This window comes from Callionymus lyra, chromosome 15 (assembly GCF_982586985.1).
Source record: "Callionymus lyra chromosome 15, fCalLyr1.hap1.1, whole genome shotgun sequence".
NCBI lineage: Eukaryota > Metazoa > Chordata > Actinopteri > Syngnathiformes > Callionymidae > Callionymus > Callionymus lyra.
Genome location: NC_141832.1, coordinates 12,110,856 through 12,135,682, shown reverse-complemented (window position 1 = coordinate 12,135,682; position 24,827 = coordinate 12,110,856). Strand labels below are relative to the sequence as shown.

Sequence of the window (24,827 nt, the reverse complement as noted above, 5' to 3'; positions counted from 1 at the left end):
AAATGATCATTCTTTTGACCTTGTTTCCTCGTGGTACAACCATAAAAAAAAATGCTCATGCTCATTATTGGTTTTGTCGGAAAGTAAGTGATTAAGTAATTTTTATTTGTATAGCGCTTTTCCAGACCAGGGTCACAAAGCGCTTAAACAATCAAAACAATACTCAAAAAAGTATATACTTTAAAGATCAAGATAAAACTGATAACACAACAGGAGTTCCAGAAACTCAAGGAAAAGCCTGAACAAATAGAAACGTCTTAAGATGTTTCTTAAAGGAGTCAGTAGATCCATCAAGCACAAAGAGAGAGGAAGATTACAGTGTATCCCCTGGTCCTCAGTCATCCACCAGGATGACGGCTAAACTGCTGTCATCTTGCAACCGGAAGTTTAAATGCAACACAAAAATTAACAACAACCGTGAATATTTGCATGTCATTTCTGATTAAAAATGAGACATTTTTATTTTACACAAACTTTATTGACATTTTTTTTCACACCCGACTGCTTAGTTCGCTTGTAAAGGGAGCCGGTGCTGGTCCCAAGAATCGTTGAATTTCTCAAACTAAGGTTATATTTGAAAAGAAATGTTGAACCAGCGGCGTCTCTGTTTGCACATCTATATTAAAATCAACTCAACGTTCGCTTTTCCTTTTGATCAAGATAAAGGGAAGAGGGAGAACTTCTATTTTTTTTCCGGCCTGAACAAACCAGATAAAGACGGACAGAGGAAATGACGGCACAGAAACAATAAGAATTCAATAAAGACACCCAGTCCTGGGTTTGTGCCTCGAACTCAAAGCCGATGCCTCCAATCGGTCCCTAATCAGAGGTGGAGAATAAAAAAGAGGGACATCGACCAGAACACACATCTTCAGAGACAACACCACCTCCTCCTCCTCCTCCTCGCTCTACTGGTGCCTTGGATCACTGTTTCCGCCCGGGAAAAGATCTCCAGTATCAATCTCCCGAGCTGTCAGCCACACCGACCCACCAGACCCCGACAGAAATCAAACACTGCCTCCTCTCCGCCGAGAAAATCTGCTGCTGTCTTGTCCTGTTTGAAACATTAGCCCGAGAGCTTTGATTGAGTGGTCTTGAGGAGAGAGGAAGGGGGCTGGGGGGTAAAAAAAAGAAAAAAGAAGAGGGGTTTGCAAACAAGAAGAGCAGATGGTGGACAACATGGAGGTAATTGGAGGTTCAAGGACGGACGGGAGCAATGAATACTGACAGTCAGAAGTTATTAAATACCCTCGATTCCGAAGATGGAATATGGCAGGTTTTATTGTGAAGAGAAGAAATGTGGTCGGGGGGGAAAAAAAAGGAACATTTCTAGTCATCAGGATTATGTCGAGAAATTTGGTTAAAATTCGTCAATCAGTATATAAATACTGTATTAATACATATAAGATATCACATGATAATTTGGTAAAAGTAAAAGCATCGTCTTTATATTCATCATCTGCTATTCGTTCTTTCATTTTGTGCCATGTCTGATTTTATTTTGAAAGTTTTATTTGAGCTCCACGGCGCCTGTTGCTCTGACAGCAGCGGCAGCTCGTCATGCAGCAACAGGCGCCAGATTTTAATAGTCACTCCCTGGTATGTACTCTACACTCTCCTCTTGGATTACGGTTCTCTCTAGTTTTTTTTTGGTGTTTTTGTCCACCTTGTAACTGAACCTACTTTTTGTCGATTTATCCAGCGTGTGTGCGTTTTTTTTTAATCATCTCTCTTTGTTTTTTTTTCTCAGTCCGACTTGTTGTGAGCTTTGAGTTTCCTTTGGACAGTGATTATGGACATTTTTAACGTATTATTTTTGGATACTTTCAGTTTTTGCCTGTTGTTTGCATCTGCATTGGGTCGACCTCACATTTTGCTCATGAAGGTCTCATGAAGCTTCATGGAACAGTGTTAAAATGAATCCTTGGTTTTCATTGAATATGTTTTTTTTAAAGACGACAATACAAAAGTTGTGGGTGAAAAAAAAGATTAATAGAAGTGTATCTGTGCCTTTGAAATATTGAATCATCGAATTTGTCGTCGCATGATTGGCTGAAAATTCAGGAAGCGCTTGGTTCTGTCTATAGACTCTAGTGGCAATAATTACTAACATTTTTACATTGAATTTAAAATATTATGAATTACATATAAATGAAATAAAAACATTTATTTTTGTATTATTGGAATTAGAATATAAAACTCTATTATTCTCTATTCAATTATAAACAAATTCAACCTTTGTATATATAAAAAATATATATTGAATTCCATTATTCAATAAAACAACGTACATTTTCAATATAGAAATTGTTTAAAAGAAATAAAATAAAATTTAAAAAAAAACAATGAAATTCTTTGCAAAAAGAAAAGACATTTTAATTTTTTTTTAAAGTTACATTATTTTAAAATAAAGATTGTGACGGCACAAGTTCACTTCCATATTTCTTCATGAAGCCTGGGACCTATCCCAGCTATTCAGGGGGTGAGGGTGGAGTCAGCATTCTTTTGAATAAAACGGCGCCATCTATTGTCAAAAGAAAGCCTCCATCACCGTCTGGTATTCCACTGCAACCGTCACAAAGATGAGTTTCTTATATCCGGATAATTTCGATGAAAAATTTTGGAATAATGATCATCAAAACATGTAACGATCGCCTCCCGACTTACATTCCCCTTGACAAGTGATTTATTCAAGTCCTCAACATCCCATTATCTGTTTTTACTTACATGCCGGTTCATGTCGGTGACCTTTAGCCGCTGCTCGCGCTGGCATATTATTCCGAGGGTCTCACCTCGACGCTCCCAGCTCTCCGTCTCTGTCTTTCCTCTGGAGCTCATCTTGAATCCCAACCTCCTTTTCCTGCCTCGGAAAATCAATGATCATCGATTTTTCTTTTCTTTTTTTTTCCCTCTGCACTCTCGAAGGGTGGAGTAGGAAGAAGGGGACAAAGGAGATAAAGCCAGTGGTGGATCACTGAAGTACCTCCAGTGTAGCGTGGTGGACACGGGGTGGATCCCCCCCCAGTTTGAGGTCTTTATCAGACGAGTTGGAAACACTGAAGGAAACGCAAGTGAAAGTCCGACGACTCTTCGCACAACATCACACTTTATAAAAAAAAAACATCCTCAGAAAGTTTTAAATATTTAATGTGTAAAGTGTTGCTGCAGAAGTGGGGTTTTTTTTATTTGCTACGAGCTGTAAGATGATGAGAGATTCTGCAACAGCTTCTTCCTTTTCTTTTATGTCTCAGACAATCTTCTGACTTGAATTAACAAGTGCATCACGGCTCACTCCGAAAAAGGGAGAGAAAAAAGATTTTATTAAATTGTTGTTTTTAGTATTCAAAACATTTCTAAAATACTGTGTCGTCTGTTTTTATTTAATGTATTTCTTCATTATTAAATGGTAAAGAAAAGGGTAATTAAAAAGTAATTGAGATTCTCATCAGGATCTTTTGCTTCAAGTTAATATATATAGTTTTTATTTTATCCTTTTATTCTTAATTTCAGGAGCTTCATTGAATTTGTGTTTCTACTTTAATAAATACGATTCTAGGTTGAATAACTGAATTTATTTGCAAAACGACAACTTAAAATTAAAAAATTAAGTATGCAAAAACACTTGGATAAAACAATGTTCTCAGTACTATCTTGATCTTCAAATTATATACTTTTATGAGTATTGTTTTGATTATTTAAGCGCTTTGTGACCCTGTTCTGGAAAAGCGCTATATAAATAAAAATTACTTACTTAAGAAATTCCTCAAGACTCACAGAACTGTTGTTTTTTTTTAGCGTAAAGCGCCCTCTCGTGGATGAAAAATAAAAGCATCACTTCCCTTTTTTCTTTTTAATATTTCAAAACACTTTAATGACATTTTGCTTGGATAATCCAACACAGTATATACAACACGTTTGTCATCAAAATAAAAGTAAAAAAAAAAAAAAAAAAAGTGCATACATGATGAAAACATAATGAGAAATAAATTAACATTTAAGACTTAGACACAGTTGAGTGTACTTGGAAAAAGGAGAATAAAATAAAATACAAATACAAAAATGAAGGAAGAAAGTGATTTTTCTAAATATACATTAAAAAAGTAATATATTACAAAAGATTTGACCGATGATGACACATATGTAGTGTTTTAAAAATGACATTCTTTTTATTTTTTCTAGGAGGCTGCAAAAAGTTTAGTGTTTTGTTAAATCAGGTTTCATCTGCTACTATCAGAACAGCAGCGACGAAAATCAATAAAAAACTCAACTCGACCCTTTTCTTTTTTTTTAAAAGATCGGTATTCGCTGACAAAAAAAAACAACTTTTAAGCCTGAATAATAAACGCATAAAACTGAGCCGTTTACAATCGTTTACTGTGATATAAAACTAAATTCAATATTTGTTGAGTTTATTGCATTATGTTGCAGATACATTTAGTCTTGACCCAAAAAGGTTAAGGATTCTACTGGTGGAACATTTTTCCAGGGGTAAAAAATAGAGTCTGATCAGGGATATACTGTAAGTATTTACTTAGGTTTCAGAGAACATAATGTTTTCTATTGTAAAGCTAAGTTTATAAGACGGCAAAGGAAAATGGTGATTTTTTTTAACAACAAATCCACCTGTAGAATCCGTCTTCTTTGGTCAAGACTGTGCACGAGTTGCCTTTTGAGAACATGTCGAAGACACACAGGACGTCACAGCTGGTGTAGAGTAAACATGGAAACCAAGACCCGGTCTACCGACGTTGTAGAAGCACCAGAAAACCGTGGAAATTAACTTCCCGAAACAAGGTGGTACAAATGATTTTTTTTTTTCAAAAAATAACGATACTGGCATTAGATTCTCTAAACATTCGCTGATCTATATATTGGCATTAATTCCCAATATATATATATATATGTGTATATATAGATAAGGTGGAATATTCCGGACATGCTTGGCATCAGAAGGTTCACAGCAGCAAACTCTTGCATAGATAATAAAATACATGCCTTAAGCGGGTTCATGCGATACTGCATTCCTTTTTTTCTTTTTTTTTTTTGAATCTGTACATTTGTTTGATAAGAAGAAAAAAAAAACTCCTTTATTATGACATCTTCCTGTTCACCAACTATTGCTCACTTATCTGATTCTATTTACCTAAACAATGTAGGGATGAGCAGATTTTCGTGTGTAGATGTTGACGTTTTTTTTATAATGTACTTAATGTGATTTTAAAGAGTATAATTTTCTTAGTTAGATCCCTGAGTGGACACACAAATAAGTGTCAATATTTACCCATTCGTGACACTTTCTTTAGGAGGATGAAGCAAACTGGACTATTTTCAACGGACGTTATTATGGCGCCCTCTGTCGGTTGCAAGCGAGAGAAGCTTTTTGAGATGAAGGTTTGCTTTTATAAATGTATATTTTTGGAGCAGGATACAACACCGTTCACAGTGCCCCGAGTGTGAAATACATAAATTAAAATCGGCTGTTAAATTAAAATATTAAAAAGAGTAAAAATATAAAAGACTCTTAGAAATAGACTCTTTTCTAATGAACGTAGTAGTGAAATATATGTTTAAGTGTAAATCATTTCTCTAAAGAAGAGGAATAGATCGGCTGCTGATATACATGAGTCGGTGACGGCTCTTAACTCTACTAAAAGAATGATTTTTAAAAAAAAATAAAAATAAAGGAGGTAAGAGTTTGTGCCGTAAAGTGTGTCACAGAATCGAGAATCAGCACCAGGTTGAGATCACTTTTCTAGGAAGATTGAGATCTACTGACTGGTTATTTCAAGATGCTATTATCTGATATGTTTAAATATGCTAATATATATTTATATACGTCTGTATATGTACATTGACTTAAACCTACAGGGCAGAAGAAGCAAACTTACTTGATCTAAACTGTACAAAGTGCGAACGACGACTTTCCTACTCGGCTACAGTAGTCGACTACGATGCTGCCAAAGGCCATTATTTGTTTTGATTGAAAGGCGCTTTTAAGATCATTTCTGACCGTACAATAAACTTTCTGTATATACATCGTCTGATATATTCATATTTGATTGTTAAAGGTTTTTTATTATGAAGAAAAACAAGTTTTCGAATACTAGTGATCGGCAAAAGGCTCTAAATGAACTTTAAATTGATTTTTTTTTTCAGTAAAATGATCCTAAACGTTCGTCAAAAGTAATTCAAAGCTATTATTTAGTGACTAGATTTATCCCTACAAATACTAAGGTTTGTAAATGTTCTATCCCTCAGCAGTTTGGTTACAAAAAGGGTCCTCTCCTCGTTTTTTGTTTCATGATGTAGACTTAATGAAGACTCAGTGAGTCTACTTTAAAAGGTTTATAAACCACATTTACTTATGATACTTAGAATATGAGGTTGAACCGACTGCAACAGTCTGTAGCCACCATTAGCGTTATTGAACCATCTTTTCAATCCGTTACGACAAGAAGATGCTAATGCTACCAACAATTTGTGCTTTTTCTCGTCTCTAAAGCGATTCTTTGAAAGTGTTTCTCATTTTAAGAGCTTTGGGGTTCACCTACGATTCCAATGAAAAAACACTTAAAATCAACTATCTAATGGTGGTTTCAGAGAAGCTTTTACTTTAGGGAATGCGTTCATGAAGCTTCATGAAACGGTGTCATGTTCTTTAAGAGCCCAGCAGGTGGCGCCCCCTCCGTTTCCTTCTAGAGTGCCATCTAGTGGGCTCTGAAAATAACGCCACCGGTTTCAACGAAAGCTTCAGCGACGCATCGCTAGTCGACTGCTGGAAAGGTGCGAGTGGAAACGAGGAATGCAACAGCTTTTTAAAAGTGACTCGAGAAGGTGTGTGTGTGTGTGTGTGTTTGTAGAATAAGTGTAACTCAAACGTGACCTTCTCTGTAACCCAAAAGTCTCCAGTCAGACAATATTATTAAACTCATTGCATACAAGTAAAAATGAGATCAAAATAAGAAACGTTTGATATGTAAAACAGGCTTTCGTGAAAGTAACTTTTTTTTAGGGGGTTTGAAAGGACCAGCAAGACACCCTGTGTTAATGTTACTTATCTATTAGTGACCCCTGGAGGTCAGTCACTGCTCATAGTTACCCCAGCATCTGATGCCAGATAAAACACCAAAAATGAGGCACAAAGAAAATAGCTGCTTTTTTTTTTTTTTTTTTTTTTTTAAGTGATCATTGAGGCCTGTGTGTTGTACGTGCAGGAGATTGCATGCTAGAAGACAGTTTCCGGGAGGACGACTTCCTCTCCAGGGGCGTCTTCCCTTTGGGGGGAGACTTGAGACTTACTTCTGAAGTGGAAGACTTGGACTTGCCCAAGAGGGAGCGGCTGAGCGAGATGTTGGGTTTGGAAGAAGAGGGCTCCTTCGACTTCGCCTCGGCCGGCGCGGCGGCGGCCGCCTTGTCCCCGCCCTCGTCTCTGGCCTGTCCGTTCTGCTTGCACGTCCTCTCCGAGGACTTCTTGAAAAGCAAGGCGCTCTTGCCGAGGTCGGCCGACCGGCGGCTCTCTCGTTGTCGCAGGGCGCTCTTGAAGAAGGACAGGCCTTTCTCCTCCGACTTGCTGCAGCGCTGCAGGTCTCGGGTGGAGACGCTGGGCGACCGCAGGCTCGGGACCGAGGAGCTGCTGCTGGAGCTTCGGATCGCCTTCCCTCGGGGGGTCTCCCCCAGCTTGGGGATGGAAGACCGGGCTACGGAAGTCACTTTCGGGTTGGTCACCGGAGGGCTGGTGTGCATCGAATCTCTGCTACAGCTTTTCTCCACCAGACGCTTCCGACTGTTGAGCAGATCCTTCTCCGCCGCGCTCGAGGTCTTGCCCGAAGTCTTGCTGGGGGTCTTGCAAGGCGACGCCGACGGCGTCGAGCGGACGCAAGGCTTGTGTTGCGGCGTTCCCTCGGAAGGTTTCGCCGACGACTTGGAAGGCGTTCCGCCCGGCGTGGAAGTGCTTTTCTTGACGCTCTTCTCTTTATTGATCACCTTCTTGCCCTTCACCGGAGTGCTGGCGGACGCCGACTCCGCAGCCTTCTGGGTCGCACACAAACGTTTCTTGGACGTTTTCTCCGGTTCGGACTTCGACGGCTTCGGGTTTTCCGATTTCGCGCCGAACCCTCCGATACTGCTTTTCCGCTTCTGCTCTTTGGCAGGGGTGACTTGCGTCGGAAGACTGTTTTGGTCGACGGCCGTGATCTGGTTGTTGTTCTCCGTGGGCTCGCTCTTGGAGCTCCTCTTCTCCACGGGAGTGGGCGCTCTGCAGTACGTCGTGTCCACGAACCTCTGGTTGTCCAGCTCGCTGTAGCTGCCCTCCGTCGTGGAGGGCGTCCTGCTGCCGAAGTAGCGCTCGTGCCGGCTGTAGCTGCCGAAGCACGAGGTGGAGACTTTGTCGTCGGAGGCCTCGCCGATCCGCTCCAGCGGGGGGGAACACCGGGAGTCCAGGGAGAACCGGGAGGGCGAGTTGGAGCGCATCTGGAGCTTCGCCGAAAGGGACCAAGACGGTTTGATGCCGCTGTCGCTCAAGGCTAGAGGGCTGGCCACCGACGACCTGGAGGAGGGACTCTGGCGCTGAATGCTCCTCACAAAAGGACGTACAGAGAATCCACCTTTGAGAAAGAAAATAGATATATATGCTTGTTAAAAAAGCAGTAGTCGTGTGTTTTAGCAATACGGGAATTTACACAGCAATACATTGAGTTTCTTTTAAAGCGTTTAAATACATGAATCATCTGTGTAGGTTCTCGGTTATCCGAAGAGTTTTGGGAAGACTTTTCACGCTTAATCCAAAAGGCTTTTTTCTGTCCCCCGGAGATTAACGCGTCACATTATTATGTATAAATGCGGCAAATATTTCCATGTGTACTGTAAGGATAAACCACCGTTCGAAAAGGAAAACCCTTTTTCTTAAAACTCTCTCTAAGTAGCTTCAATCCATCCATTTTCTGTCGCTTAATCTCTTATGTGGGGTTGCGGGGGGGCAGGAGCCTATCCCAGTTTCATCGGGTGACAGGCAGGGGACACCCTGGACACCAAACTCATACCTAAAGACATTTTCCCGACGTAGTGACCCGTAAAACCCACGCAACACGGCCACATTTGGGAAAGAAAAATCTATTTTCTTTCATTATGAAAACTATAATGACTTGTAAGATTAAGTTGAATTGATGGATACATACAAATAAAATAAAACTGTATTTAACTTTTGATCCGTGAGAATTTAAACCTTAAATAAAACTGCCCAGGACACACAAAAATATAACGCATATATATATAAATACCACACAAACGGAAGTGTCCAAATCCTAGTAAATCTCTTTTCTAAACAAGCAAAAACATTTGTAGTTTTTTATAATTGTTTTTTTTCCAGATTACTTTTATTTTGGTGTTTTAACCCAAAATTCATTTAAATTGTGAAGGCAATTTCAAGGAATCATTTAAAATAGCTACAATAAAGTGTATCATATTAGCCAAACATAAAGGTCCAATACGTAACAATGAAAATATTGTCACTGGCTCCCTCTAGTGTAGCTCTGCAAGAATCTCCATTGTGACAAACTGCATGTTCATTTGTTTACACAAAAGTTTAGGTTACTTCAAAATGTCTCTCAGTACTTCATATGAAAACACTGTCTTTGACCCACTGCTGTAAAGAATTTGCTGGTCAATAATGATCAATAAAGAAATAATAGATGTCAAAAAGTGACCTATTGCCGCTTTAATGCTTCAATAAATTTGGTTTAAAGGCACTTCAGACTGGTTTCCATTTCTATTCATCCACAAGTCCAGTAAAGTTTGTGATTAAATGGAGTTTAATGCTGAATGGGAAGCAATTTTTATTTCACACGGCTGATGTAAAAATGTACCACAAATGAAAGACTGGTTTAATGGGAAATAACACATATACAGGAACTATATTTAAGTGGTGTGTTGCTGATGCAGCACTAAGTGAGAGCAGCTTTAGAGCTGGCACTAATATTCACCACAAACTCCAGCCCAAGCCACATCTTTCCTGCCACAGCAGGGACGTGTTCAATCTCACGTTGAGTGACGGAGAAGAAATATGGTTCATAACCACCGTGAAACAAAAACGGAAGTATCTGGGAAAATGTGTGCGTGTGTCTGTTTAAATGAGGAATATACTCATTAAAGTAACTGGACTTTGCAGGACGGAATGAAGGATCTCACCATCGTCTTCGTTCCTCTCTGCAGGAAACTCGACCGACTCGGCCAGTGAAGCCAGAGAGGTTCGTCTGGATGAGGCCCCGGAGGCGAGGCTGGCAGGGCGACTCCCTGGCAGCCGGTTGATCCAGTGGTCACACAAGGAGGAACTCGTCGATCCTGAGAAACGGTCGGAAAAAAGATCAGAAGAAAACAACAGACGGGATCTATTTAGTTTAAACTCAAGTATTTCGCTGTGAAGGCCAACGATTCAATTAAATATTAAGTACTTGTCGGTGGTTTCAAGAGGGGCCACTTAATATACTGCAGGGGTGTGTATCGGCAAGAATCTGGCTGTACGTATCACGATACAGGGGCAACAATACGACATATTGCAATAGTGTAGGATACAGTTGTAGTATTGTCGAGTACTTGTTGTTGTTGAATTTACAGACCACATGACTCTTGAAAAAGCTGTAACTGCTTTCATTTGTTTTTAAACCAAAATATGTCCAAACATCAGCTTTAAAAGCTGCTAGAGTCAGCTGTATCCCCTCGTCCTCAGTCATCAACAGGATCTCCTTGTTACATTACCTGTAGAGAACCTAATGACTACTGCCATCTAGTGGTCGAAAGTTTCATTGCAACACAAAAATTAACTAATAACGTGAATGTTTATCAAATAATTATAATAAAATCGATACAAATGCTGGTGAATATCAAGCTAGTATATTTAATCGTTTAAATATTTATACTCCTAATATACTGTTATTATTGCTGTTTTTGAATATTCTCTCAAATTATTCAAGAATGAATGACAGGAAATACTTAAAAATGGTCAGAAAAAGGATACGAAAAGTTACATTTTGACTTGAACTACTAAACATTGTTCATTTAAAAAGAAATGATTAGTTATTGGTCTTATTTTTAAAGTTGAACCCTGACCTCAAGAGTATAGGTGAACGTAAAAAAAAAATGTCAAAGGACAACGTTGGGCAAAGTCTGTTTTACACCAACAAGTCACCCAAAAAGAATGGTCAACAATACCCTGGAACGCTAAAAAAGGGAAATAGTTAATATATAAATAAACCACTGACACAGAGGGCCCAGTGTTTCTGTCAAGAAGACGCTCTGAGAAGGACTCACCTGCAACGGAACTGTTGGCAGACCAGGAGGGTATCGCCGTCCTCCGCTGATAGAACAGGATGTAGGCCGTTTGTTGACACACATCATCGTCGGCTACAGTCGTCACCTCACTGTCGTCGAAGCAGTACCACTGACCATCAACGGAGTTCTTACAGTATGCTGCGAGCATCCATCAAAGCAGATGAATAAACATGAACAAGTGTAATGACTTATGTGTCGTGTTTACCGGTGTAGTGTCCTCCGTGCATGCTGCCGTGATGGTTGCACACCGCGTACAGGTCGTACAGGTAATCGTCGGGGTTCCTCCCCAATCCGTACGGCCGTCTCCACGGAGACCAGTGCGAGGGCAAACTCCAGCTGCTCTGGCTCCTCTTGACCACATGGGGCGCCATATCCATGCCCATCAAAGGGAAGCGCACCATGTTTTGCATCTTCACCCTTCGGTCGCCTTCCTGAGAGTCAAAGAGAGTAACATGAAGAACACATTTCTATCGAAGTATTTGTTTATAATTTATATTTAATGGCTGAATTTGACTTCAAATGTTGAAACTCGTTTTCAATTTCAATAACATTTGTTTCTATATTGAAATGTGGTTAAAAAAAAAAGCTAAATAATTTCTGTATTGAATGGTTGAATTTGTACTTATTAAATATGTGAATTGAATAAAGTATATACTGGATTAATTATTGTTCTTTATTTTAATAAATGAATTCAAAAGTTGTTTTTTTTTTTAATAAATATTGCATTTTTGTTTAGTTCTAGTCTTATTAAAAAAAAAATCCCAAGTGGATAAATTCCATATTTTTTTATTTGTAGCCTTTTAAATTCAGTATTGTTATAACAAGAGTTTAAAAGGCTACGAATTACAATTTAAAGAAAATATATAAAACGTACAATATCATACTGTACTGTAAAAAAGAAATTATTATTATTATTATTTTTTTTATGTTTTTTGGTTCAATTATAAAAACAACCTTTTTCAACCTTTAAATATACAAAATATTAAATTAAACTATTTAATAGTATATATACTGTATATACTATATAGTACTCCAACACACATTAAGAAAAAATGCAGAATAACCGTATAGATGATTGATGTATATATTTTTATAATGTATTTAAAACGTAAAAGTATTATTGTGAACTTGTGTTGAATTTAAACGCTTTTAGAAATGCGGTCAGGAGACGAGGACCAGGTTTGTTCACCTGTCTGAACCTCTTCAGGTGCAGGATGAGGACATCGGGCAGAGTCCAGAGACTGAGCTTAATGCGTCCTTGTTGCAGCTGCTTGCAGTGAGGACAGCGCCAAGCGTCGTCAGGAGCGAGCTGAAATGCACAAAAGAGATGAAGGACGAACTGCAACCACAATCCTAGGAAAACATTCCTCACACACTCTCTCTCTCTCTCTCTCTCTCTCACTCACACACTGTTCTCCTGCACAGAAGTGGCAAGTTACTCTGACCGCAGAGTGTATCTCACTCTGTGCCGCGCACTCCAAACTTAGCATTAGTAGTAGAATTCACACAAACCACAGCCAGTAGAAGCTGCACAGCTCCACAAGAAGCATAATAAACCTTGGGGAGGAGACCTGATGTGAGGGTGCACTTATGCCAAAGCAAATCCCGGCTTTATTTTTTTTTTTGTTTATGTCAAGGACCAGGCAGTAGGAGTGAGATTTGTATTTAGCGGCGTCACCTGCTCCTCCTTGGTGTAGAGCTGGAAGCACTGAGCGAGTGTGCAGGCTTGTGGATGGTGGTGTTGTTCCCTGTGCAGATACACACTCTCCGCATCCGGGATGTATTCCTCCTCGGTGTGTCCGAACAGACTGACAAGAACAGGAACAGATGGGTCACAGAGTGTGTTATTAGAGGATACATTTGCAAAATATGAAAATAATTATTTTCCAACTATAACATTCGACATGAGTCTTTTTAAATAGCCAGTTTGCAGCCATTAGACATGGGTCAACCTGGTGGGTCCCAGAACACCCCCACGTATTGCATCAGTTATTTTGTCTTTTCAAAATATAAACTATTCTTCAATCTTTTGAAGTATTTATTGATTCCAACACTATTGTTAAAACTGTTGAAAGCAATCTCCAAATATACTTACTGTAGCTCAAGTACACAAAGTTGGGATTTATAAAATACAAGACTGCAAAATGTATTTTGAATTAAATTTTGCAATATTTCATTGTCCGTTAAACATGCGTTGTACCGTTACACTGTCTTGACCTCAAAGTCAATGCAAGAGTAATTTTTTATCGCAACCGATTCCTAAAAATGACAGAAGCTTCTTAGGGATTAAAAAAGGCCAGAAGTGTCAAAGGACAACTTTAAAAGGCTGTAGCTTGTTTAATATTTGAGCTACTAAGCTCTTAATTTGTTTCAACCTGCCTTGGAATAAGATGAAAATGAGCTTATTCGCAATTAATAATGTAGTATTTTTCAACCGCTTTGATTAGATTTGACTTTATTAATCCCTCTGGAGATCTCTTTTGGTAAATTAGGTTTCCAGTTCACAGAGTTTCATAAGAACAACGTTTAAACAAAAGAACAAATTGAAAAGAATGACAAAGTAAAAGTATAAAGAACATAGATCAAAAAGTAAAGAAGGATACAAAGGCTAACATCATCCCTTCACTCCTTTCTTGCCCCCAAATTCAGAATTATAAAGTCTTATAACATGAGGAATAATGAGTCCCTGAGTCTATTAGTGTTGCAAACCAGAAAGTTATAGATCATTGCTATGGAGCTACTGGAGAGGCTGCCGTTGTAAATATAGATATAGATTTGTCAGGTGGAGCAGTGGCAGTGCCGACAGCATTACGTGACTAAGGATCCATTTGGGTCACCGTTTCAACATGTCTAATCTTATTCAAGCTTTTTGTTTGCCGGCTAGACCATAAACACACAGATATATCAATGAATCAAAAGCCGCAGGATCAAACAAGCATGATGATGACTTCACTTATTTTATGTGGTTCTTGATGCTGTCGCCAACAAAATACTCCTTAGCAATAATATTTTTGTTGATTGAAACACACTTTATTATTTGAGGTACTTCCTGTTTTGCTAGCCAGGGGGGGTTACTTACTATTCCTTGGTCTCCTTGTCCCACTCGACAACAATCTTGACATGTGGAGGTCCTCCCTGTCCACAAGACTTGTACGCTCTGCAATGGGTGAGACCATTTAGATCACTTAAAAATTAAAAAATTAAAAATGCTTGGAGACAAATAACCGTTTAATTAAAAAGCAATATTTCATGATTGACATGTCAGGTCGGACACAAAAAAACAAATTAAGATCCTAAACGATTCTCCTGTTTGAAGCAATACAAACACAGATTAAAGCCAACCGCAGCTCCAAGACAAATAACTCGTCTTAAAAAAACACGCTACTGTTGCGACATTGACTTGTTGAACTAGTTTAAGTCATGATGTCAAGTAGGTAAGAAGTCAAGCATGCTGAGCTTCCATTCTGACAGTCGTGTTGAAGCATGTCGAGAAAAATAAATCACGGAGAGGAAAACTATAGGGGGGTTTGGAAAGAAACTTTTTTTTTTTTTTTTAAAAGAAGCGACAACCATGTGAAGATACTGTGTGTCCCCTCACTTTCACAGCAATAACATATCATTCTAGGACAAGGAATCGACAACACGAAAGGAAATAAAAAGCGGTTATTACTACGAACAATACACACTCAAGAGTGGACTGACCTTTCCACAGTTGGGTGACACAGAGGTCGTTCATCTTGAGGGAGGAGGTACGTGATGCCAACAACGCCGACCACGCGAAGACTAAAAGGTCCGACCTGCAAATACAATAGACTCAGATTACACAGATTCAGACCTAGAAATATTCACACTCTTTATACAGTTACTAGTTTGATTATTACAAAGACAAACAAACAGCCAGGACCCTTTTTTGTGATTACCCGGTAATTTATTATAATTTTAACACATTCTTTTCAGCTATTTTCATCTCCCCGATTTTCTGTTTTTATTGTTTTTGTCCTACTGAATTCAATGAATATATTTCAGGACAATTTATGTCCCCATACTGAATGAATGTACTCTATCAATTAGTCTTATGTGCTATTTTGCGACCATTTATTTTCTCTTTGCATTTAATTTATTTGTTTCAAACTCATATGTTCGTCAGGATTGGCTTATGGTACGTTTGTAATTTGTTTACAAATGAAATCTATAATTTGAAAAACTTTTTTTATGTTCATTCATAAATTTCTGTTTCACTTAACAGATTTTATTTATTACTGATATTACCCATTTTCTTTCATTAAATAACTACACAACATATACCAAGGAAGGTATATTTCATTTCTAGTATGTCCACAATATACACTATGGATGATCAACACATTCTAAAAGAGTATTTAAATAAAATAATAAAAGATTTATTTTGTTGCAGGAAATTTTCAAAAGAAGAAAACGCAGCAGGGAAAACAAGATTTAAATGAAAAAATAGCCTTAAAATGATCAAGTAAATTGGTTAATAATCCAAAAATAAAGATGATTTTTTTCCAACTTTAACAATAAACAAAAGAAAGATAAAATGTTAAGAAAGAGGCAAGTATAGAAAAAAGTTAAATAAAAGCATCCCAACAGAAACATGAAACATATAACAGATAAATCTTTGACAAACAATTTACTGCAGACTGTGCATAAAATAATTATGATTTCAACCACTTTAAATTATGTAAGATTGTTATTCTCTAACCTGAATGTAGACGCCAGGCCTCAAAAGGTGCCGCATTTTCTCCAGAATCTCTTTTTGCAGAGCATCCCAGGTCACAATGCGGTCCATGTACAGTACAAAAGGCAGGCCGAACCTGAAATACCACCATGAAGTTTTCATTGTAAGACGTTAAGTTTTAAATGATTGTATTTAATCTGAGAGCACAACTCGTCCACCGCACCTTTTACCCTGATGTCCTGAACAAGCTCTGTTACAAATCAGGAGAATCATCTTCTCGGGTTGGTTTTTATTAGGGGAACCCGTTACGGGAGTCATGGCGCCCTGCATGAAAGATGGAGTCCTGTTGATCTCCGTTCCATATTTGAAGTTGTTGTGATTCAGGTTCGCCAGCAGACTTCCTGTTAAATGAATAACAACGATATTATTTATTAAGTATCTGAAATACACCTTGGATTAAAATACAAATGAAGATGTTTTACCTCTTTTTGTGCGTATGTTCTCCAGTTTGAAGGTCTCTGGCGTCTCGAAGGCAAATATGGAATCGCTCTCTTGGATGATGTCGAGATCGTCGTCGTCGTCGCAGAAGGATCGATGGAAGCCATCGTAGTACATTTCGGTCAAGACGAACTGAAACCGATGAGTCGCCGTTATTTGGTTTGCAGTTTAACAATAGACCCAACAGAGCTGCTGATCGATTCAAATATTCTGCTAAGGTATGTGTCAACTCAAAGCAAGTTATTCTGTTTCCCGCCTGGTTAATGGTTTAAAAAAACAACAAGTAGATAAATGTTAATTTTGACATCATGACCGATAAGTGTGTGAAGAAGTATTGAAGGTCCTTCATTCCTGCTGCCATTAGCAGATAAATTACACAACATAAATTCATGTAGATGCAGGTTGATCTAACAACCAGTTTTAATATTATGCATGCCTTGTAATTTAACACTTTTAAATTATTTCTGCAAATGTGTTGTCTTTGACCGTTTTATTGCTTTATTTATATTGCGGCTATAAATATGTAATTTCACCTTTTGGGAAATCTTAATCTTAATCAATTTGATAGAAGTGTTAAACCCTTGGGTTATTTCAAGGTAAAGTCACGTTTGTTTTCGAGCCTTCGGGTCACCTTGACCCTAAGATAAAACAAGGGTTTAAAAAGGATGACAATCATGGACAGGTCTCAACAATAGACAAAAAGAAAAAATACACAATTAGATTCCTCATACAGGTTTAGTTAAATATAAATTTTGCCTTTGACCCTCAAGGAAATATTTAACCTGTTGTATCATTAAGTTTACCACCACTGGTCTAAATATTGTTGTGATTTTTTTAAATATTTACAAGGCCCATCTTGAAACTGAAAACACTGTTCAGCTTATCGACTTTACTTCCCCTCATCGCCAGTAAATGTCGAGACACTGAGGGTAAATATGTAACAATTCTTCTTCAGCAATAGGAAATATTAAGCAACAAATGAGTGATTTAGGTAAAAGGATTGTGTTGTGTTGATTTGAATCTTAACACCGTTCAAAAGCAACATCTAACTTGTTTGAGCTACTCAATTAAAAATATTAAATAAGACTTTTCTCTTGAGAAATCAAAGCTCAGAAATCATTTATTAACTCCACTGTTCACGCTGCCGGATCAGCCGTTTTATTTGTTTTGCTCCGTGACGTTTGAGCTCAATAAGTTAAACGGGTAAACCGTGTTAAAACAAAGCAACTCTCATGCAGCTGATGAGTCACAGTAAGCCGTCCCTACCCACAGATTTAATTTTACTATAATTGCTTTAGAGCTAATGTCCCGATGTGGCTGACCCTGAGTGATAGGAGATGAGAATAGCACCTGGTCCATGGGTATCTTGGTCTCACGTGACACGGCATCTCGGAGGCGGTACACGGTGCTGTTGAGCGGCACAGCGACTCCAATCCTCATACAGTGCGAGTACTTCCCTTGGTACACCACGGTCACATAAAGAGGCCTGGCAAAACAAAATCAGATGACATTTGATGTTATTTATTAGAGTAATTGTAATGTAAACAAAATGTTAGTACATTTAATTTTTTTCTACCATGGTTCTCGGTTTTTTAAATTTACAAAAAGCCTGCTAATATTCCCAGTGTTTTTTTTAAATTTATGTGGCAATTCAACTTCAGACCGCTGCAGCAAAAGTAATCCTTGGAGATTTCAGGGAAAACTGAGAACGAGAGGATACAGTCGACTCCAGCATCTTTCAGAACTGATGTTTGTCAAAATTTGGGTAAAAAAAACATTAGCAGTCATAACATCCTGAGCAGGTAAAGGAACAATAATATCCTGCAAGATCCAAGTGGTGACTGAGGACGAGAGGATACGGTCAACTCCATCTGCTTTTAAAGCTGATGTTTGGACATATTTTGGTTAAAAGTTTTTGGTTTAAAACAACAAACGGTTACAACTTAATCAAGAGTCGAGTGGTCTGTAAATTCTGCAAGACCAGAGTCAAGTACTCGACAATACTACAAAAATATACTTGTTCCTACAGGATCGCAATATATCTCATTGTTGCTCCTGGATGATGATACATATCATATCTCCAGATTATTTTCAATAATAATACCTACCGTGTGTGTGGTAATGGGATGGGTAACGAAATGCAGAGGAATGGATCAAACGTGTTGCTCTGCTTTTGGCAATGAGGGCAGGTGAGCGAGGACCTATTGGTTAAAATAAACAATTCAGAGCAAGGAAGGAATTACAAAATGAAGGAATGTATGATTGTAGAAGTACCTGTATTGCGCTTGAAACAATTCTTGCACAAAGGATCCAGCCGAGAGGGGAGACGGACCCTCGGTGCTTTGATCGTCCTCTTCGATGGGTGGCTATAAACACAGATTCATTAGTGTCGCGTCCACAATATCCTTTATCATGTATGAAACATATAGAAATAAAATAGCTTGGAACTGTACTCTCCCCTGATCCCAATTCCCGAAGTGGTGCTTAAGCAACCGTATTACCTCACAGGGTCGTTCCCACACGCAATCAGTCAGACAATGACAGCCATCGGTTCAACTCCTTCACAGAAGGCAACTGCAGGTTAAGTATCGTGTTCAAGGACACTTCATGGTCGCTGCCGGAGCTCAACTACACACCTTTTAGTGCCGCTTAGCCATCAGGTTGCAGCAAAAAAAATAAAGGAAGAACTACTTGATAATCCTCTACCAACCGTTTTCTGTTGTCCGTTACAACAAAATAAAACAGGATCCAGAGCCATATACCTTCACTAATGAGTATATCTAGTCTATTGAACCCACCTTGATAGCCGGTCTGCTGGTGGGATTGACAGTGTTGAGGTCTTCGTGCACACGGTCCAACAGCCAAAGCAAAAACTCTTGAGCATCATGTTGGGCATTTCCTTTGAATTGAGTGGCACTCTTGGACACAGCATTCTTCAAGGGAAAGAAATACCAGAAATGAACATCAAAATATGTAAGTTTTATTGTAGGTGTTGACTTTTAAAGGGGAAAAGATATATTATTTTAAAAAACAACTTTAGAGTTCTTTGCCATTCATTTGACAAGTAAAGTCAAACAATGCCTGCAGCAAAACAATATCCTGTGTAAGAAGTATATTGTTCTGCAAAGATAAACTCGGTGATTAGTTTATTATTTTATAGAAAAGCTTATTATAGGGACTTGTGGGTACAACATGTAATGTGGATCTATTTTTTTTTTTTATAAATTAAAGAATAGTTTATAAAGAGATCAAAAGGGAGCAGAATAAAGAACAAGTCTCTTTGATGTTAATCTTCATTGGCAAGAACTTAGATCCGGGTTAGGCAATTGGATTTCCTCAGGGGCCACATTATATTAAAAAAAATACATAATAAATACATAAATGTACTTAATTATTTTAGGATAGGAAAATAATCTTCACAAAATGATAAAATAAAAAAGCAAGAGCAACATGTAACTGTGAAATATAAAAATGAAATTGGTAGTTAGTTAGGTAGGTAGGTAGAGACAGAAGGATCTGTCTCGTCTGCAGTTGATTCAAAACTCTGCAGCGAGAATTCTGACCCGCTCTAGTAGAAGATCTCACATCTCTCCGGTCCTTCAAACTCTTCACTGGCTTCCGGTTTCTTTCAGGATCAACTTTAAAATTCTGGTTCTTACTTTCAGAGCTATTCATGGTCAGGCTCCTCCTTACATCACTGATCTGATCCAGCCTTACACCCCAGCTCGGGCTCTGAGGTCTGTGGATCAGAATCTACTTATGGTTCCTGAACACGGTTCAGGACCAGAGGAGAGAAATCTTTTCAGGCTGTTGCTCCTAAGCTTTGGAACGATCTTCCTCTCTCTTTGCGCTTGATGGATCTACTGACTCCTTTAAGAAACATCTTAAGACGTTTCTATTTGTTCAGGCTTTTCCTTGAATTTCTCGAACTCCTGTGTTGTTCTCAGTATTATCTTGATCTTTAAAGTATGTACTTTTTTTTGAGTATTGTTTTGATTGTTTAAGCACTTTGTGACCCTGGTCTCGAAAAGCGCTATATAAATAAATATTACTTACTTACTTACTTATCAGACACTGGTCTAATTAGACGATCTTACTTTGACCTCTTGATGGCCGCATAAATACAGGCAAAGGTATAGCTTTGGATGGAAAAAGTTTTAAGGTAAGGTAAGGTAAAACTTTATTGATCCCTCAGGAGGTCTCCTTCGGGAAATTGTTTTTTTCCAATAGCCAGCAATTTTTCATAAACAATACAAAATAATAAATAAAAATAAAATAAGAAGAAGAACATAAAGAGAAAGAACAAGATGACACAATCTAAGTCTAAAGATAAAGATAAAGAACATAGGTCAAAGAAAAACAACAAAGACAAAGGATACAAAGACTAACATAGAACAGAACATCCAGATACTTTCACTCCACTCCTGCCCCCGAACTCAGAATTGTACAATTTAATAGCCCGAGGAATGAATGAGTCCCTGAGTCTATTAGTGTTGCATCTGGGGAGGAGCATTCGTGCACTTATTCTGCTTCTCTGCTCACTGATGACAGTGTTCAGAGGATGACTGTCATCATCCATGATGGACAGTAGTTTGTTCAATGATCTCCTCTCAGCAACTGTCACCAGCGAGTCCAGCTTCATTCACTACAGATTGATATTTGTTTTTAAGATATACTGTATGTTCCAGAATAAATAATAAGAACTAATATTTAAAGGAAAATAACAGCCCAAATTGTGTCTTTTTTCTTGAATAGATTTTTAAAAAGTGACTTAATTTGAACTTTTAACCCAAGTGAGACGACAAATGGTTACCTTAAAGTCCCTGCTGTGTTGGGGGGTGTACTCAAACGTCCACAGGGCCCTCACGAGCCCCGAAAGTTGCTCCGTGACTTCCCCTTTGGCCATGGGACCTTTCCTCTGCAGGAGCAATCCGTTCGTCTTTGGCTTTTCCCCATTCTGCTCTTCCTCCTTGTAATGCTCCAGCACCAAATACTCTGCGAAAAGCTCAGTGTTGCTGAGGCACTGAAGGATCGCGTTCATGAAGCAGGTGTTCCCATGGTTCTTGAGCCCCGACACCCCAGGAACCCTGTCCCCACACAGCAGACTCCCAAGGTCCCCATCGTCCATAGCCACGTCCTTGCTCCCGGATTTATACGTGGAGAAGCCTCCATCGTCCTGATCGTCCTCGACTTGTACCTCGGATCCGTAATGGGAGAGAGCCGTCAGAGTCCTCAGGATCTTGCCCATGAAGCTGCCCACGGAGCGGACCGAGCCTCGGCGGAACAGCTTCTTGCTGAAGCTCGACTTCTTGTCCTTGGTCGCCGCGGCTTTGCACGACATGGTCGTCATGCCTCAGACGGTCGTCGGGAACATCGCGATCGAGCCCTCCTTCGTCCGTGGCTTCCAACCGGAGGTGCGGCGGCGGAACCCTCAACCCGTCATGACATCTTCAGTCCAGTGGCGTTCGAACACGACACTGACGTGACAAGAGTAGTACTTCTGGGAAGACGTCAACATGTTGGGTCGCTTCTGAAAGCGTAAACCCTTTAATGTAAAACCGTGTGTAACACGCTTTTGGTTCTATTTGAAACTTTGCTCAATAGTTTAAATACCTTTTGTTTTTGTTTTGTTTTTTCGTGCGTTGCTGTCCCGCAGCGATGAATCAACATCGGCTGCGTTAGCGGATGCTAACGCTAGCTACAATAACAACAACCACAAAAACGGCGTCGGTCCGGTTCCGTCGACATGTCCGACCCCTCTAGACGTACGGGGCATGCCATGACATCCGATGAGACGTGTTAGTCGTGGAGAGCACCGACAAAAATCGATAGTTTGTTGGGTTTTTTTAAACGTAATAAGAGGCACATCTAGGCTGAGCTACCACATTAGCACCGACTACTTCTTCTTCCTCTTGTTTTGCGTTGGCAGAGAAATTAGAACAATTTCAAAGGCATCACTGACACCTACTGGACAGATAGGGTATCGCAGCGCATTGTTCAGACATGACGAGTCGATTTTTATTGATATTTCTGGAAATGTCAAATGATTTCATGTATTGTGTCATGCGCGATTAAGCTTTTTTTTATTTATTATTTTATTCTGTAATGCTACCACACAATTGATGTGTTGTGTTTAAATTCAGGTTCAAGTTCAAAGTGTTTATTGTCATAGGTACGTAGTACCATGAAATTCTTACTTTGTACCCCAAACAAAAGTGCACAGTAAAAATAAACATATATATATCTTTATATATATATAGATATATATACAGTATATACATACATATATACATAACTATATATACATTTGAAAGAATAAAAAACGTATAATATAAAACAGAGCAACGAAAGTACAAGTAGTGCAAATAGTTTACAAAACAGTTTCTGATTGTTATACATTGAACTTCCTGTGTTAAAAATAATACAAACATGGACATCATTGAAAAGATAATGATGAAAATATGCAATTGTTTATTTTGTCACTCAAAACCAGTCCTATTTTCTTACTTATATAGCTTTTCATGGTCATGGTCTGGGACTTGTGTTTGTTTTGTGTCTTGATCTTTTAAAGTAAATATTTTAACTGTGTTTTTGACCGTTAAAGTATTTTGTGACCCTGGTCTAGAAAGGCACTTTACAAATGACTATTACTTACTTACTTACTTTTAAGATCTTTGTGTTATTTTGTCTTTGATCCATGCTCTTTATGTTTGCACTTTATTTCTTTAAACCGTTTCCTTTAAGTTGCACTTTGTTCTTGCTTTAATGAAACTTGTAGATCTCCAGAGGGATTAATAAAGTCTGTCTAATAAAATCGAATGATTATCCGAGTAGAAAATGTTTCTCAAAAGTTAATACTTTTTATTGGTTATTGTAGTAACTCTTAATATAACTTGTGTTCTTTAAGACTTTTCCCCTTTTTTACTTTGTGCTTTTGGTGAATGTTTCTTGCCCCTCATAATAATTTAAGGTATTCAATTTGAATTGAATTGTTTTTTTCCAGTAGCCAATACATACAGCAATTTTTTATAAAAAGCTTGAAGAGTTTTAAGGATCGGAGAAATGTTCTTCTACTTGAGCGGCTTAGAATTCTCGCTGCAGAGTTCTGAATCAACCAAAGGAAAATTTTTGTCTTTTTTCTTGAATAGATTTTTAAAAAGTGACTAAATATGAACTTTTAACTCAAGTGAGACGACAAATGGTTACCTTAAAGTCCCTGCTGTGTTGGGGGGTGTACTCAAACGTCCACAGGACCCTCACAAGCCCCGAAAGTTGCTCTGTGACTTCCCCTTTGGCCATGGGACCTTTCCTCTGCAGGAGCAATCCGTTCGTCTTTGGCTTTTCCCCATTCTGCTCTTCCTCCTTGTAATGCTCCAGCACCAAATACTCTGCGAAAAGCTCAGTGTTGCTGAGGCACTGAAGGATCGCGTTCATGAAGCAGGTGTTCCCATGGTTCTTGAGCCCCGACACCCCAGGAACCCTGTCCCCACACAGCAGACTCCCAAGGTCCCCATCGTCCATTGCCACGTCCTTGCTCCCGGATTTATACGTGGAGAAGCCTCCATCGTCCTGGTCGTCCTCGACTTGTACCTCGGATCCGTAATGGGAGAGAGCCGTCAGAGTCCTCAGGATCTTGCCCATGAAGCTGCCCACGGAGCGGACCGAGCCTCGGCGGAACAGCTTCTTGCTGAAGCTCGACTTCTTGTCTAATAATTTAAGGTATTAAATTTGAATTGAATTGTTTTTTTCGAGTAGCCAATACATACAGCAATTTTTTATAAAAAATAAAAAATAAATCAAAATAAAATAAGAACAAGAGAAATAAAGAGAAAGAACACAATTACATAATCTAAGTCTAAAGATAAAGACAAAGAACATAGTCAAAGAAAAACAACAAAGACAAAGGATACAAAGACTAGCATAGAACAGAACATCCAGATACTCTCACTCCACTCCTGCCCCCGAACTGTACAATTTAATAGCCCGAGGAATGAATGAGTCCCTGAGTCTATTTGTTTTGCACTTGGGTAGGAGCATTTGTGCTCCATCTGCTTCTCTGTTCACTGATGTTCACAGTGTTCAGAGGATGACTGTCATCATCCATGATGGACAGTAGTTTGTTCAGTGATCTCCTCTCAACAACTGTCACCAGTGAGTCCAGCTTCATTAACCCGAACCCTTCTGATCAACCTGTCCAACCTGTTGACACTCCTCTTGGACACATTTCCACCCCAACACACCACAGCATAGAACACTGGCCACCACAGACTGGTAGAACATGCAGAGGAGCTTCTTGCAGATGTTAAAT

At 38.8% G+C, this 24,827-nt stretch overlaps 1 protein-coding gene across 2 annotated transcripts; it reads right to left on the bottom strand.

Annotated features, from left to right (window-relative positions):
• Nucleotides 1–3,835: 3,835 nt before the first annotated feature.
• Nucleotides 3,836–24,349, bottom strand: usp31 (ubiquitin specific peptidase 31). Of its 2 annotated transcripts, none has more exons than XM_087808612.1 (16): nucleotides 23,726–24,349; nucleotides 19,318–19,452; nucleotides 18,794–18,885; nucleotides 18,628–18,720; nucleotides 17,870–18,005; nucleotides 16,504–16,651; nucleotides 16,245–16,422; nucleotides 16,046–16,157; nucleotides 15,025–15,119; nucleotides 14,402–14,479; nucleotides 13,001–13,130; nucleotides 12,512–12,631; nucleotides 11,528–11,753; nucleotides 11,302–11,460; nucleotides 10,183–10,335; nucleotides 3,836–8,603 (listed from the first exon to the last, which is right to left on the bottom strand). In XM_087808612.1, exons 1-16 carry the CDS (start codon nucleotides 24,158–24,160, stop codon nucleotides 7,186–7,188), a joined length of 3,708 nt encoding a protein of 1,235 aa, XP_087664738.1. In that variant the 5' UTR covers nucleotides 24,161–24,349; the 3' UTR covers nucleotides 3,836–7,185. The 2 variants fall into 2 exon arrangements, with proteins under 2 accessions (XP_087664738.1, XP_087664737.1); XM_087808611.1 differs by lacking the exon at nucleotides 23,726–24,349 and adding an exon at nucleotides 21,333–22,477.
• Between the last annotated feature and the right edge of the window lie 478 nt (nucleotides 24,350–24,827).